This window comes from Suncus etruscus, chromosome 3 (assembly GCF_024139225.1).
Source record: "Suncus etruscus isolate mSunEtr1 chromosome 3, mSunEtr1.pri.cur, whole genome shotgun sequence".
In the NCBI taxonomy this organism is placed as follows: domain Eukaryota; kingdom Metazoa; phylum Chordata; class Mammalia; order Eulipotyphla; family Soricidae; genus Suncus; species Suncus etruscus.
The window spans coordinates 64,549,116-64,565,463 of record NC_064850.1 but is presented as its reverse complement, the minus strand read 5'-3'; the positions used below and the strand labels follow the sequence as shown (position 1 = coordinate 64,565,463).

Below are 16,348 nucleotides of genomic sequence, written 5' to 3'. Positions count from 1 at the left end.
AAGGAAGAATAAGAGAGCTGACTTTGGGGAAATCAAGGGCAAAACCAAATATTTGCCAGGAGTTAAATGCAGGCTTTATCCATTCTAGACCTGAGCTGTTTGGTGTGACAACTGTCCCCAAGGGTTAGTGTGCAGGTAGGGCATGCGGCAGGGGTGAAGTTGGGAGAGGTGGGAAAAGGATATGGTGGAGGGAATGCAGCCGGGCATAGAAGTACCCATTTCCCAAGGTGTGAGCACTCACTTTCTAAAAACACTCCAGCTGGCTTACAAGAACTGCTAAATATGCATAATAAAGTTAACCCGATGAGCATAAATGAAAGAAATAAGAATCAAGGCATAAATGAAGCCAACACAGCAACAGCTACCTAACTCAATGTGAGACTGGTATCTCATGTGTGGCACAGGCCACACAGGTTCTGGGGTCCCTATATTTGCCCCTGTGCAGTTAGCCCAGCACTTGGCTCATGTGATCACAGGATGTGACATTGCACAGCAAGGAATCTGCCTAGACTCACTCTCAGAGCATTTCCCTAAGTGACACAAGACCACATACTATGTTTCAGAATTAACCTGGTGATTAAACTTGGAATGTGTCTCCGGGGTTCTGGGCAGTGGAAATATGGCAGGAGAAAGATAGAGAAGGGGTCTGCAGATCCCCAGCAGACAAGCAATGGGGTCATCTCACACTTCCTCCAGAGTCTGTCTGCAGGTGGAAGGGGGGCCATGAGAGGGGAGGAGCAAAAGGAGGAAAGGAGGAGGACCAGAAATCTGGGACCAGGCCTAAGCTGCATGATAAGGGTACCTCGCCTTTAGACAGTACCCCCAGTCTTATTGCTGGAACCCCAGAGCTGAAGACTCCCGGCCATGAGTGAGCAGCCTGGTGAGGCCATAAGATCCAGCCAGAGCTTGAGGGACCCTCTTCCTTATCTGCTTGCACTAGAGTACACACACACACACACACACACACACACACACACACACACACACACACACACACACACACCCTGCCCTATAGCTGCTGCAGTACTGAGAATCAGTGACCCTTTTTTCGTCTCCTCTCCATATGATGACAGCTGTATTCTCAGCTCAGGAGAGGAGTTGGTTCATCTGAGCAAACCCCACACTCCTTGTCCTTCTTGCCAGTTGGGGAAGGCAGAGACTTCTAGGTACTCAGAGAATTTGGGCCTCAGTTAGGACCTGAACATGGGTCTCAAGCAAAGATGAATGGAAGCAGGGCTGAAGAGATAGCATGGAGGTAGGGCATTTGCCTTGCATGCAGAAGAATGGTGGTTTTAATCCCGGCATCCCATATGGTCCCCTGAGTCTGCCAGGAGCTATTCTGAGCGTAGAGCCAGGAGTAACCTCTGAGCACTGCCAGGTGTGGCCCCAGAAACAAAACAAAACAAAAACAAAAAAAAACAAAACAAAACAAAACAAAAAAGATGAGTGGAGGCAAAAGATGGATGATCTCAGGCAAAAAAAAAAAAAAAGATGGAGCCCATCTGTTGGCCAGCTATGAGACCTGCCCTGTAACAGGAGAAGCCCGTCAGGCTCCTCTGTCCCTCACTGACCCCCTGAAGGGAGAGGGAGATGAGGGGCTGGACTCGGCTGCCTCATATGTCCGGCAGAAGCTAGCACCCCTTTACATGGTGTTGGACGTTCCTGGCTGGATTAAGAGCCAGAAGTCAATGGATAGTAAAGTGTGGAAAAACACCCCGATTTCTACCTTAACTCTACCAGGGGATGACGAGGAAGATGAGCCTGAGATCCCAGTGACCCCCCGGCCCAGGCCCTTGGCTGAACTGCAACTGAAGGAGAAGGCAGTGCCCATCCCGGAGGCCAGCTCCTTCTTCATCTTCAGTCCCACCAACAAGTAAGGGCTGCACCCACCTGCCATGGATTGCTGCTATGAAGGTGATCTCTGGGGGTCTACGAAGGGGCTGTTGTGTAGGTAGCCTCTAGGACTCCAGGGGCACTGCCATGGTGCAATTTCTGGGTCTCAGTGTGGGGGGGGGCATATACCCTGCTCTCAAAATCCCTAGTTCTCTGAGTCTGCAGGTGGGACCTTGGCTCCTTTCCTTTAAAAAAAAAAAAACTTGATTGATTGATTGGTTGGTTGGTTCTTGAGCCACACCTAGTGGTGCTCAGGGATCACTCCTGGCTATGCACTCAGAAATCACCCCTGGCAGGCTGGGGACCATATGGTTTGCCAGGTATCGAACCACTGTGGTATCTCTGGCCCATTGGCTCCTTTCCTAAGGAAAGTCCAAACTAGGGAGAAACACTGCTTGAGAATGCAGCCATCACCCATGCCGAGAAGGGCTGGTGAAGGGGTAATATTAGCACCTTCCTGAGAAAAATTTTAGACAGGCACAGACTAGGAATGGAGGAAGCTGCTGCTCTCCTGGCTTCCTTTTTAAAATTATTACTGTTATTATTATTTAAACATGGTGGTTACAGTGTTGTTCACACTACAGTTTTTATTTCTCACAGATAAAGTTGTTCATGATTGAGTTACAGTCATACAATATACAACAACCTTCACCAGTGCACATTTCCCAGCACCAATGTCTCCAGTTTCCCTCTCATCCTCCCTGATGCCATCTTCCCTTCCATCCACTCTCCATCACCTGCCTCTGCGGTGGGCATTTTACTTCTCTCTCTCTTCTTTTTTGACACTGGTTTTCACTACTGTTATTGAAGGGGTGCTATGTATGTCACTTTATTCCCTTTCAGCACCCAGTTCTTGTTCAGAGTGATCAGTTCCAACTATTACTTTCATAGTAAACCCTTCTCTACTCTAATTCTTCATTTTTTGTGACAAGCATCCTACCATAAACTGGTCTTCCTAATTTTCATCTCTATTGACTCTAGATATCATCACCACAGTTAGTGTGATTATCCTATGTCTATTCCTCTCTCTGACTCATTCACTCAGCATAATAATCTCCATGTCCAGGTATAAGCAAATTTCATGACTTCATTTTTCCTAACAGCCACATAGTATTCCATTGTGTAGATGTACTACAGTTTCATTAGCCACTCATCTATTTTGGGGCACCTGGGTTGCTTCCAGATTCTGGCTGCGATGAACATAGTAGTGCTGAGGGTATTTTTTTTTGTATTGTGTTTTTGTGTTTCTAGGATATATCCTACTAGTGGTATTGCTGTATCATATGGGAACTCAATTTCCAGTTTTTTTTTTGAGGAATAACCATATTGTTGTTGTTGTTGTTGTTGTTTTCAGAAAGGTTGGACTAGTCGGTATTCCCAACAACAGTGGTTGTTCTTTGTGAGGTGTTCCAGTCTCTGTGGCATGAGATGATATCTCATTGTTGTTTTGATTGTTTTGATGTGGAGAATTTTTTTTCATGTACCTTTTGACCATCTTTATTTCTTTTTTGAGGGAATGTCTGTTCATTTCTTATACCCATTTTTGGATTGGGTTAGATTTTTCTTCTTGTTAAATGATCTGTTCTCCCATTTTTAACACCTTTAAAATATATGCCACAAAGATAGAACAGGGATTGAACTTCCCGGCACCACAAATGGACTCCTGAGCATAGTTGGGCATGGCCCGAAAACAACATATACACAGACTTTCAGGAACATTCTCTCTGCTGCCTGTGTGGAGCCCAGCCTGGCCATTTGCAGTAATGAATGCAGGGTAGGTGGGCAGGCAGAATGAGGTTAGGCTGCTGGCGAGAGCAAAGCCCCACGTGTCCTCCCTGCTATCCCCCTCCACTGACTGGGAGGAGGAAACCATTGTCCCTGTACTGACAGAGCCCGCGAGGCTAACCCCCAGTAGCTCACAGCTCTCCTGCCCTCCACCCCAGGATCCGGGTCTTGTGCCACCGCATCATCAACGCCACCTGGTTCACCAACTTCATCCTGCTCTTCATCCTGCTCAGCAGCGCCGCCCTGGCGGCTGAGGACCCCATCCGGGCCAAGTCTGTGCGAAACAAGGTGAGAGCAAACCCAGCCCCTGACCAGCTCTATACCCTTGGGCCTCAGCCACCTGTACCCCTTGCTCTGGGGCCCAGCAGTCAGCTCTAGATTCTGTGTGGCTTCAGAGTAGAGTTTGTGTCCTTGAAAGGTGAAAATTCCCCCAATGCTGCCATAGCATGCCACATCGTGCTTGATCTTACTGGTGTGGATGAACAAAGGCAATGATGGCAGTGCTGGGAGTAATACTGGTCAGAAGGCAAGGCTGGTGGGCAGAGGTGATGAGGCAGTGATGGTGATGGTGGTGATAATGATGGTGACAGTCAGCTCTAGATTCTGTGTGGCTTCAGAGTAGAGTTTGTGTCCTTGAAAGGTGAAAATTCCCCCAATGCTGCCATAGCATGCCACATCGTGCTTGATCTTACTGGTGTGGATGAACAAAGGCAATGATGGCAGTGCTGGGAGTAATACTGGTCAGAAGGCAAGGCTGGTGGGCAGAGGTGATGAGGCAGTGATGGTGATGGTGGTGATAATGATGGTGACAGTGATGAAAGTGCAAATGAGATGATGGTGCTAAAAGTGGGGATGATGTGGAGCTGGAGAGATAGCCAGAGGTAAGGCATTTGCCTTTCATGCAGAAGGTCGGTGGTTCGAATCCCGGCATCCTATGTGGTCCCCTGAGCCTGCCAGGAGCAATTTCTGAACATAGAGCCAGGAGTAACTGCTGAGCGCAGCCAGGTGTGACCCCCCAAAAAAAGTGGGGATGGTGGTGGTGGTGATGATGACAGTGCTGTTGAGGTGGCAAGAACAGTGTCAGTGGGAATGATGGTGATGGAGATGTTGGTGATGAGATGGTGATGGGAATAATAGTGGAGTTTCTGGTGATGGTGGCTCTGATGGTAGTGATGGTGGTGGAAATAATAATGATGCTGCTGAGGTGGTGGAAATGGTGGCTGTGTTGAGAGTAATGGCGATGACGTGATAACGGGACCGTGGTGATGAAGTGATGTGGTGATCATGGTGATGTTGAAGATGGCAGGGATGAGGGTGCTGAGGCAGTTGAGCATGGTGGGAGAGGACTAAATGCAGATGCTGGGGAGGTGACAGTGGTGGAGGCGGTGAGTGGTGCTGCTGACAGGGACTAATGTGATGTCACTGTGCTGTCCTTTCTCTTACCGGCTTCTCTCTTCCACTTCCAGATTCTGGAGTACTTTGACATTGTCTTCACGACTGTTTTCACTGTGGAGATCGTGCTCAAGGTTTGGAAGGACTAGGCAGCCTTGGTGTGGGTGTCCTGGGCAAGGCCCAGATCTAATAAGTCATATGCTGCTCAGGGTTTGGGCCTGGCACTGGAGAAGGAGCAGAATCAGGTCTGTGGGACCCAGCAGACAAACCAGACAGGCCCACGTGAGCACTAATCTCCGAGCAAGTCTGTGTCCTGCAGCCTGAGGCCTCTTGCTCAGATTCTGAGGCCAGGAGCTGTAACTTGTCCCGGGGCCTTTGTTTGGGACATAGATGACTAAGCCACTTTTCCTCTCATGTCCCAAAGACAAGGCTGTGGTCTGGCTGAGTTTCTACCCTCTACCCTCATGCTGCTCCACCTCCCTGTCCATGGCACACCTCTGCTCCCCACTTTTGAGGTGGAGACACTTATTCACACTCCCATGTTGAGGGGCAGGGCTTGGGGCAGTGGGGTGTCCTGTTTGTGGATTCTCCGGTAATCCAGCTTTTACCTTCCTGAATCAGGAGAGGGGGTAGAAAAGGCTACTATGTGAGATCAGGATGATGTATTGTTTGAGAGACTTGACTAGCAAAAAAAATGTTGTGCAGAGGAAAGGCAGCTTTCTGATGTCCAGGAGGACTTCCTTGAGGTGGTGGTATTAACACAGACTTGGGTGTGGAATAGGACTTCATCAGGGAGAATGCATAAGGGCAGGCAGAAAGACAGACCAACAGCCAGTGCATGGGGGAGGTTTGAAACATGCTCAGAGGAAGAAAATTCCTTGGAACTGGGACATAACTAATAGATAGAAGAGGCCTGGATTCAGAGGCCTGAGGCAAGAGGGCAAAATCCTCCTGGGCCTTAAATGCCAAGAAAGGCTCTATCCCACCAGGCAATTGAGACAGAAAGTCTTTGAGCATGGGCTGGAGTGAGTGCAGTGAGTAGGGCCTTACCTTGAACATGGCTGACCCGGATTCAATCCTCAGCATCCCATATGGTCCCCTGAGCTCCACCAGAAATGATCTCTGAGCATAGAGCCAGGAGTAACCCCCAAACATCAGGTGTGGCTCAAAATCCCAAAAGAAAAAAGTCTTTGTGCAGATTTCTGGGGAGATGATTAGAAAGTCAATGCGAAAGTCAATGGGTGAGCAGAGGGGTAGGGCAGGGGTGCTGGAAAGGGGCAGAACGGGTCAGCAGGAACAGCCTTCAAGGGTTGTTCTGCCTGACTTGCTCAAAACCCTCAGGAGCTCAGGGCCAAAGTGACTTCAAAGATGCTTTCAGAAAGCAGAGGGTTTTCTCAGGCATCTGTGGATGCAAACAAGAGCCACCACTGTGCCCCTCATGGCATCTGAAGCAACAGGCGCTTAAAGAGAAAGTCGGACACCTCTGGGTTTCTGGAACTGTTGGCAGAGGGGATAAGGCATGGTGAAACAAGCGTACTCTTATCCGAGGGGATAAGGAGGTTACTGGGCGTTGATTCCCCGTGAGAACCTGGGGGTGCAAGTCAACTGGGTTGCTCTCTGGAGAAGCCCCTGTGTGGCTCAGGCCTGTGTGGTTTCCTCCCCCAGATGACCACTTTCGGGGCTTTCCTTCACAAAGGCTCCTTCTGCCGCAACTGCTTTAATATCCTGGATCTGCTGGTGGTGGCTGTGTCCCTCATCTCCATGGGCCTGGGGTGAGCAAGCAGAGGAGCAGGAGGGTGGGCACAGGGTCCTGGCAACCACACTCAGGGACAGCCACATCTGAGACTAGGAGTCAGCAGCACCTCTCCTGCTCAGTGGGTAGTGCTGCCTGACTTGGACGAGAGGAGCTGTGGGCACGTTGAAGACCTCAGTGGCCGCAGGAGAGCCTGGGCATATCCTGAGCACAGTGAGGGCAGGAGGCAACTGGTGACTGCAGCAAATGCCCCAGCTCTGCTCTGCATCCAGGTCCAGCACCATCTCCGTGGTGAAGATCCTGAGGGTGCTGAGAGTGCTCCGCCCACTCCGGGCCATCAACCGAGCCAAAGGACTCAAGGTGAGGGCTGGGGGCCCGGGAGGTCAGGGGGTCTAGGGAACCTGGGGAGAGGTGAATGGGCCTAGAAGGACCCAGGGGGGAATGAGGGGGCCTTGGGGACCCTAAGAAAGGTGAGGGGATTTGGGGAACCAGAGGAGAGGTCAATAGGCCTAGGGGGACCTTGAGGGAGGACCTGGAGGGTAGATGAGGACCTCAGAGGAACTCTAGTAGGTGAAGGGGCTCGGGGGGACCCCAGGGGGAGGTGAGGGAATTCAGGGACCCAAAGGGGAGTTGAGGGGAAAGTGGGGAGTATCAAGAGATGCCACAGCACTGCCCTCTCCAAATGGGACCCGTGGCAGTGGGAACCGGGTGGGGTGCCTCTCAGGCTGGCTGTGCAGGGCCCTTGGTGCAGCCCATCTGTTGTTCCCATAGCATGTAGTGCAGTGCATGTTTGTGGCCATCAGCACCATCGGGAACATCGTGCTGGTCACCACCTTCCTGCAGTTCATGTTCGCCTGCATCGGTGTCCAGCTTTTCAAGGTGAGTGACCTGCTGCCCCCCAGGTAAGGGGACCCTCCCAACTGCTAGGATCCTCAAATGAAGCCTTGCAGAGCTGACCCAGTCTGGAAGGTTCCCTGTGCCCAGTCCATGGCTCTGTGGCCTCTGTCCTGGTCTCTACTCCTCCCAAAACTATACTCATCACCCCAACTTGCTCTCATCTGCTCCTGGTCCCACCTCTTTGCCTGGCCTGTCCAGCCCCTTCAGCCAAGCCTCCTCCAGACCATGACCCTTTCTGGCATCATTCACAGTTACCAGCTCCTGAGGAACCCCTTCAGCCTCAGTGAACCTCCAATTATGCCACACTTCCCCTCAGTTCCTCTGGGCAGCCCTTGAGTTGGTTCCCTGAGTTATCTCCCAGAAGTCATGGCAGGAGCCCCAGAACCCCAAATCAAGGGGTCTCAGAGAGCCCTGTGCACCCTACATGCTCCCACTCTACCAGGGGTTCCACCTGCTGCCACCCCTCACAGAAGGACCTTTAGGATTTATTCTTTGTTTTTTTGGGGGCCACCCCTGGCGGTGCTCAGGGCTTAACTCCTCAGGCTTAACTCTGCACTCTTCGGGGTGCCAGGGATCAAACCCCTGATTGTACAACTTCTGTGGGACTGAGACCCCCTTCATTTGTTCATCAGCACTTTGGGCCCTCCTCCCTCCTTTCAACCTCCTCCCTCTCCTTTTTTTTAATCTTCCTTCCTCTCCGTCCTCCCACTCATCTCTCCCTCCTCTCTTCTCTCTCATCTTCCTCCCTCCCCCCTCCCTGCACAGGGCACATTCTTCAGCTGCACAGACCTATCTAAGATGACTGAGGAGGAGTGCAAGTGAGTTTCTCTGCTGGGTCTCCAGGGAGGGTCCCCAAAAGGAAAACCAGGTTTGGGGCAGAGCAGTGGCCCTCAGACTGGGGAAGCAAAAGTTGGGGTACCCCGGGTGTGGGGAGGTGGGGGGATCCTCTAGCCGGTCAGGCCGGTGGCCCACACAGTACTGCCAGCAACGGTGACCATGCAGCCCTGCCCCAGGGGCTACTACTTCGTGTACAAGGACGGGGACCCCACTCAGATCCAGCTGCAGCCCCGGGAGTGGGTCCACAATGACTTCCACTTCGACAACGTGCTCTCAGCCATGATGTCCCTCTTCACCGTGTCCACCTTCGAGGGCTGGCCCCAGTGAGTGAGGCTCAGAGTTGGTTGGGTGGGTTGTGGCTGGGTCCAAGACAGGGTTGGCCCAGGGCTTGGGAGCTTGGGGGCTCTCCAGTTCCTCTCCCAGGATCCTCACCCTGTGTCCTCGACTGCCCAGGCTCCTGTACAAGGCCATTGACTCTCACGGGGAGGACGAGGGCCCCATATACAACAACCGGGTGGAGATGGCTGTGTTCTTCATCATCTACATTGTCCTCATTGCCTTCTTCATGATGAACATCTTTGTGGGCTTCGTCATTGTCACCTTCCAGGAGCAGGGGGAGACGGAGTACAAAAACTGCGAGCTGGACAAGAACCAGGTGCCTCTTTCTCGGGCACTGGGCCAGGGGCATGCCTGGGCTGTGGGCCATGACACAGGAGGGTGGGCAGGCCCTTTAGGAGCCAGAGCACTGAGCCAAAAGTAGGCTCTGGCTATGCCCCAGAGTCTAGGCTGGGCTGGGCCCCAGGAGAGGCCATGGCAGCTGAGGGACCCCAGCACAGCTGCTCTGGGATATGGGCAACTGCTCATGGTCTGGGTTTATGTCTCAGCGCCAGTGTGTCCAGTACGCCCTGAAGGCACGCCCACTGCGGTGCTACATTCCTAAGAACCCCTACCAGTACCAGGTGTGGTATGTGGTCACGTCGTCCTACTTTGAGTACCTCATGTTTGCCCTCATCGTGCTCAACACCATCTGCCTGGGCATGCAGGTGAGCTGCCACCCACTGGGCAGGGCAGAACAGGGACAGGGACAGGGGCAAGGACAGAGACAGATGAGACAGGAACAAGGCAGGGACAGAGACAGGGACACAGGCAGGGTCATGGACAGAGGCAAGGACAGGAAGGGACAACTCCTGGAAGGGACAACCTCATCACACAGGGCAATTCTGTGGGCACCGAGCATGAGTGAGTGAAGGTGACTGTATAGGTGTGAGTGTATAGAGGTCCATCTGAGAGTATGCGTGTGTACACATGCATCTGTGAGTGTCAGAGTGGGTGTATTATGAGTGTTCATGAGATTAGGTGTGACTGTGAGTATGTCAGTGGGAGAAGATGAATTGTGAGGTGACAGCGTGCAGGTATAGAAGCATGAAGTTTGGGGGTGAGAGTGTCTTAGTGTGAAGGTGAGTCATAAGTGTTTGTGGGTGTGTCTGAGAGTATATGTGTAAATGTGTGGGTGGGTGAGCATGATTGTATGTGACTGTAAGTATGTGCATGCGTGAAGGTAAATTGTAAGAATATGTGGGTGTATGTATGTGCGGCTCTGAAAGTATGTTTGTGAATTTGTGAGTATGTGAGTATGAGTTGTGTTTGAGAATGAATATGTATATGAATGCATGGGACCGTGAGTGAATGTATTTTGACTGTGTGCATGTTGAGTGTGAGTGTGATTATGTCAGTGTGTGAAGGTGAATTTGTGTGAAGGTAAGAGTGTATGACTATGTGAGTGTGTCTGAGAGTATGTGTGGCTTTGTGTGAGTGTAGGTAAGAGTATGTAAGGTAAGTGTAAGGTAAGACTGTGTGAGTGTATAGGTTGGTGCGGGACAGAGTGTATGACTTGTGTGTTTGTGTTAGTGGAGGGGGTATTTATGTGTGGATGTAAATATGTGGGGATGTGTAAGTATTGTATAGGTGTATAGGTATGAGAGTGAATGTATGACTTGTGAGAGGGGAGTGTGTGTATGGGATGTGGTGCTTGCAGAGCAGGAAGCAGAAGTGACCAGCTCTTACAGCCAGTAGGGTGTTTCCTTCACACTGCTGGACTGGGTTCAATCCCCAGCACCCCATATGTTCCCCTGAGCTGAGTAGGAATGATCCCTGAGCACAGATCCAGAAGTCAGCCCTGAGCAGTGCCTGTTATGGCCCCCAAACCAAAATAATATAAAAAAGAAAAATGAGCAGCTTGGACTTTTTAGCCAGGCAGTGGCCATTGGAGGAAGATGACTCGGCCCAGTTCCTCTAGTCTCAGCTGCTGGGGAACTGAACTGGAAGCAGGAAGTGATTCTCTCTTCCATGATGGCTTGCAGTGGAATGTCACAGCACAGGTGCCCTTGGGATTGGGCCTTAGAGACAGTATCAGCCACAGTACGTGGTGATCCCATGAATTCTATCTGCATTAAAATGAGGATCTCCCAGGCCACACACAGCCCACAAGATGGGTATACACAGGGCCTCTCCCACCTCCAATCAGTAGGCCTGGGGCTCTGTATATATGGGACTCTGGCACAAGGTTGAAGGGGCTGACAAATTCAGCAGGAGAGGCATCCCCAGACCTCTCTTACTCCTGGGAAGTCTGGGATGAATGAGATCACATCAACTTTCTGAAGAAAGGGTAGAAGGGAGCTAACGGGCCACAGAAAAGATTAGCAAAGATCCCTGGGTCTGTGGGCATGTGGGTGTAAGGCTCAGTGTCTGTCCTGCCCTGACACCTCCCTTTCTACCCACCACAAAGGGCATGGACACAGCCCCTGGAGTGCAGATAGACCCACTCAGCCACTCTCACAGTTGAGAGGCCTCTTCTCTCATCCTCTTTGGTGGGGACAAGGAAGCCCTAGATTTTGGTCGCATTCGGAGAATTGATAGATTGGTTCTGGGTTTTCCCAGAAAAGTCAATGAAGAGGCAAAGTGATAGTCCAGTGGAAGGGTGCTTGCTTTGCACACATGCAACTAGAGTTGATCCCAGGATCTCATCTGGTCCCTAAGCCTGGCCAGAAGTGATTCCTGAGTGCAACAGAGTCAGGAGTAAGCCCCGAGAACTGCTGGGTATGGCCCAAACAAACAAAGTCAATGAGGAGGGGAACCAAGGAAGGGGGCTCAGCCTCTCAGGAAGAGAACGAGCTGCCCCTCCTCCCACCCTCCCAGCACTACAACCAGTCGGAGGAGATGAACTACATCTCAGACATTCTCAACGTGGCCTTCACCATCATCTTCACACTGGAGATGGTCCTCAAGCTCATTGCCTTCAAAGCCCGGGTGAGTAGATGTCATCTGTCCGTCCGTCCGTCCATCCGTCCATCTGTTCAACACTTCCTGTTCCTGCCCATAGAGCACTCCAGAGGTTTCCCTGTTTCGCCTTTCACTGTTTCTTTCATTCCCAAAAATTCATGCCCTGCAGGCCAGTCCCCCACCCACCCACATTCCCCTTCTTTTTCCCGCTGTTTCAGACTGTATCTGGGTGGGTAGGTGGAATAAAGAAGGAAAGGTGGGGAGAAGCACCTTGGTGAGGCAAATAGGCCCTATGTCTAATTCTTGGGCTCTTTCCCTCCAGGGCTATTTTGGAGACCCCTGGAATGTGTTTGACTTCTTGATTGTCATCGGCAGCATCATTGACGTCATCCTCAGTGAGATTGATGTGAGTATTGGCAGGAGGCTCCACCACTGGGTTGCTCCCTGTTGAACCCATAGACCTTTGTGGGGCTCCTCTCCCACCCGCATGTAGAGCATGGCCACCCCTTCCCTGGATTCCCCAAGGTGGACAAGTTCCATCTGCAGAGTCAGCCAGTATCTCAGGTGCAAAGAGTGTTCTAGTTGAGAGCTGGAGTGAAAGGGTGAGGTCAGGGAAGTCTTTCTGGAGGCAGTAATGTCTGAAGGAAAAGAAAGTGATGGTGGGAGATGAGGAATCAGACACTGCAGGTGGGGTCCTGGGCCACAGAAAATGATGAAAGCCAGTATCTGAACCTGTAAGGGTTTGAATTGGCAGAAGCAAGAGAAACTGAGGAAGGATGTCCAGAAGTGGGAGCACTTGTACTCCATACAGCTGGTGGTATTAGGAAGACACAAAATTTTGGGGGCAGGTCAGTGGTTGGTTGGATCAAATCCAACAGGGGCTGGTTAGGGATCAGGTCTAAGAGTCACATGTCCTGGTGTCAAATCATACAAGCTAGAGACAGGAAAGCATAGAGAGGGGACTCAAGATGACACTGAGGACAGAGATGTTATGGACTAATTAGTCCTGACACTAAGGAATCTTCTAGATTCCCTTGAAAGATGTGTGCACTGATTCAGTGATGGGAGACAGAGGTCAAGGAATCAAGTTGGGTTAAACTCTGTTCTGTTAATTCAAAGCAAAAGGTGGAATATTTATACTAAATTTCTTGACAAGTCATAATTTTCATAATAATTTGACAAAGCTAAAATAAAAAGGAACAGGGACAAATTGTTCAAGGTATATTGAGTTTTGTCTTAGAAGCCATTTTTTTTTTTTTGCTATCAGAAGTTTCTCTGTTTGCAAGGTCAGTTCAGAATTGTTTTGGTTTTATGCATTATGAATAGGGCCTGAAATGTTAACCTTAATATGACTGCACGTAGGCTAACAGCAAAGCTATATTTGAGGCTGAGTAATTATTCTGTAAGACTAAATAGAAAATACTTGAATCTACACAAATGTTCCTCAGGTGTGTTTATATATCTGAGTAAACTTTAAGAGAGTCTCTAATAAAAGTGAGTAATAATTATTAGATAAAGAATATTTGATTCCATGTATGTTAAATCTGAGTAATCTTTAGAATGTCAGCTAAAGTTATGCCTCAATTAATATTTATGCTACATTCCCCTTTTTCCTGAATGCCTCATGGATAGGCAACCAAGGTTTTACAGGGCTCTAATGTCTGTGAGTACAGGCTATTTTTTTCAAGCATCCTTTCTTACTGGTGTCATTTTTCATGCTGTCTTCTCTGCAGAGTACAGGCTGCTTTGAAAAAGTTTCTATACTAGCAGACAACTTTTAACAACAACAACAAAAAAAAAACTCCCTTAGGTAGTTAGGGCCTTTTATAATTTGGTGCCTTCTTAGGTCTCAGGATCTGTTAACATGGGGAATGTAGCACAGATACCTGAATAAACAGGTACTGGGCTCTGGGGACAGTGTTGTGGGGACAGCATGAGTGTCCTGATAACACTGCCTGGTGCCTCATCCCGGAGGGCTGAGGGGGCAGCTGAGACCAGACGGAGCTTTCCTGGGTTCTCATAGACCTCGATCTCAGGTTTGATTCTGAGAATTGGGGTACCTGGGAATGAGTCTGACTGAAACCTGAGGCTCCAGCATGCATGTGTTCAGCCTTAGTTAAGTCTTGCCCAGAAACTGGATTTCTGTGGAAAATGTGACCTGTGGAGGAAGAGCTGGTGAAGGGAGAATTGGAACTTCAGAGGAGGCAGAAGAAGGCGGAGTGGGAGAAAGAGACAGCAGCAGAGTTGGGCCAGAAGCAGATGGGGTGCTAGGCTGGCAGCAGCCGTGAGGGCTGTCAACACCAAGTGTCTGGGAAAAGGAGAGGAGACTCCCATCATGAGCTCTGTCCCGCAAGTTCTGCTCAGCAGCAATAGAGCCTTGAATAGGGTCCAATATCAGAGATGGAGTCTCAAGGCAGGCAAATTGGGCTGGGAATGGGGTTATTAAAAGGCAGTCCTGGAGCACAGACCTGGGAATTGAACTCAGGAGTGAGATGGAGGGAAGAGACTTATGGGAGTGGAAGAGAGGCAGAAAATGGTGCCGGAACCCCAGAGAGTATGACAAGGTAGAAGGGGGCGCAGAAGCAGCTGGGCTGTGGGAAGGTGCCCTAAGCCCTGGTGAAAGACGCCCTGGCAGGGAGCAGCTCCTTCTGGAGACTTGGCTTCCATGTTGTTGCTGGCCTGGGAACAAGTCCCGCCCATGAGCAAAATTGATAGTGACAGACAAAAGCCCATCTGCTCCCATCTGGGGGCACAGGGCTGGCAGGTGGGTGTTTCTAAGGAAAACCCATGTTTGAGATGAGGAGTGGTGGTGGTGGTGGAGTGATCTATATGGGGGTGTGGAATGTGACTTGTTGTGGGGGGTGCGTGAATTGTATAGAGTGTGAACTATCTGAAGTGTGTAAGGTGTGGATGATGTGTTGCAGGGTGTGTCATACATGTGAAATGTGAGTTGTACAGGGTGTGAGGTGTGTGTGTATGTATATAGGGTGTGAAGCATATTTGAGGCATGTTTATGAAGTGTCAGGCATATGTATGAGAGGTGTGTGAGGAATGTATGTGAGAAGTATGTATATGAGGTATGTAAGAGGTATGTGTCTGTGAGTGGTGTTTGCCTTTTATGCAGATGGACAGGACAGTGGTTCGAACCCCGGCATCCCATATGGTCCCCCGAGCCTGTCAGGAACGATTTCTGAGCATAGGAGCCAGGAGGAACCCCTGAGCGCTGCCGGTGTGACCCAAAAACAAAACAAAAACAATAAAAAGATATGTGAGTCTTGTGTAAAGTATGTGTGGGAAGTGTGAGAGATGTGTCTGTGAAAGTTGTGTGAGATCTATGTGAGAGGTGTGCATGTAAGGTGAGTGAGAGAAGTGTGTGTGAAAGAGGTGTGTACACAGGGGTGGGTATTCGGTGTGTGGAGCAGGTACACACTTGTAGTGTTCTACTTCCTTCTACATCCCAGAGCCCTGTGATTTGGGAGCAGCACTGTCACTGGCAGGCAACAGAGAAAGCCCTCAGCAGCTCAAATAAGCAGCCAAATCTCAGCTTGGTCTTGATGAGGGAGGTCAAATAAGGGTGAAGCTGGGTGTTGAGGTCCTAAGTGGACTGTAAGAAATGTGCAGATTCCTCGGGGCAGCATCTGCCTAAGCAACTCACTTTATGCCAAATGGGGCCAGGAGCAGCAATGCTACAGAGATTCTGATAGCAGTGTCTACTCTGCCCAGTGCTGCAGCCCCAAGCCACCTATGGAGCTTGTCCCTTGAACTCCTTTCATTTCACATTCTGTGATTCAAGCCACCACCAGTGGGCTGTGGCTGCCCTCTGGGAAGTGCAGTTCCAGACCACTGACTGCAAAAGGCTGCTGGGCTGCGTTGAACCTTCCAATGCTATCCAGGCCCATCCCCAGATGCTGAAATATTGGTCTGGGTGGGAATAAGGAAACATATTTTCAGTTCTGATGACTTGAGGGCAGGGGAACAGGAGGGGGCCAGGAAAAGAAGCCGAGGATCTTTGTACAAATAATCATAGGATGAGGATCCAGAGAGATATTACAGTGGGTAAGACAGTTACTGAACTAGGTTTGATCCCCAACATCACATATGGTCCCCCAAAGACCGCCAGGAGCCCAGAGCCAGGAGTAAGCCCTGAGCACTACCGGGAATGGCTAAAGACCAAAGATAAAATAAAAGAAATGGAGGAGGAAGCAGAGAGATCCCTTCTTCTCAGACTTCAGCTCAAATGTGGCCCAGGGTGAAGCCTAGCACTAAGGGACATTCCTCCCACCTCAGTTCTGCTCTGTGGAAGTGACCTATGATGGAGCAGCTTGGTCTAGATCCTAGGGCCTAGGACCTAGGCTTATACAAGGATACCTCCTCTGGGTGGGTTTCTAGACTCCCCTCAGTGCTTTGCCCTGGAGGCTGAAACTTCACAAGGCCTTAGGGGCACAAAGGGGTTGGCCAACACCCCTGGGCTCAGAGTAAGGGGCGCCATGCCCTCTGGACAGGTACTTTCCG

The 16,348-nt window shown here is 50.4% G+C and overlaps 1 protein-coding gene across 1 annotated transcript in view; it reads left to right on the top strand.

The window, feature by feature from the left end:
* CACNA1S (calcium voltage-gated channel subunit alpha1 S) overlaps positions 1-16,348 on the top strand; it is a 58,719-nt gene that overhangs the window by 27,509 nt on the left and 14,862 nt on the right. The window contains exons 17-28 of the mRNA XM_049770788.1: positions 1,741-1,873; positions 3,837-3,966; positions 5,145-5,204; positions 6,736-6,842; positions 7,096-7,183; positions 7,595-7,702; positions 8,486-8,538; positions 8,734-8,880; positions 9,011-9,212; positions 9,442-9,600; positions 11,753-11,863; positions 12,159-12,242. Coding sequence (XP_049626745.1) covers positions 1,741-1,873; positions 3,837-3,966; positions 5,145-5,204; positions 6,736-6,842; positions 7,096-7,183; positions 7,595-7,702; positions 8,486-8,538; positions 8,734-8,880; positions 9,011-9,212; positions 9,442-9,600; positions 11,753-11,863; positions 12,159-12,242 — 1,382 coding nt within the window. The remainder of the gene's footprint in view (positions 1-1,740; positions 1,874-3,836; positions 3,967-5,144; positions 5,205-6,735; positions 6,843-7,095; positions 7,184-7,594; positions 7,703-8,485; positions 8,539-8,733; positions 8,881-9,010; positions 9,213-9,441; positions 9,601-11,752; positions 11,864-12,158; positions 12,243-16,348) is intronic.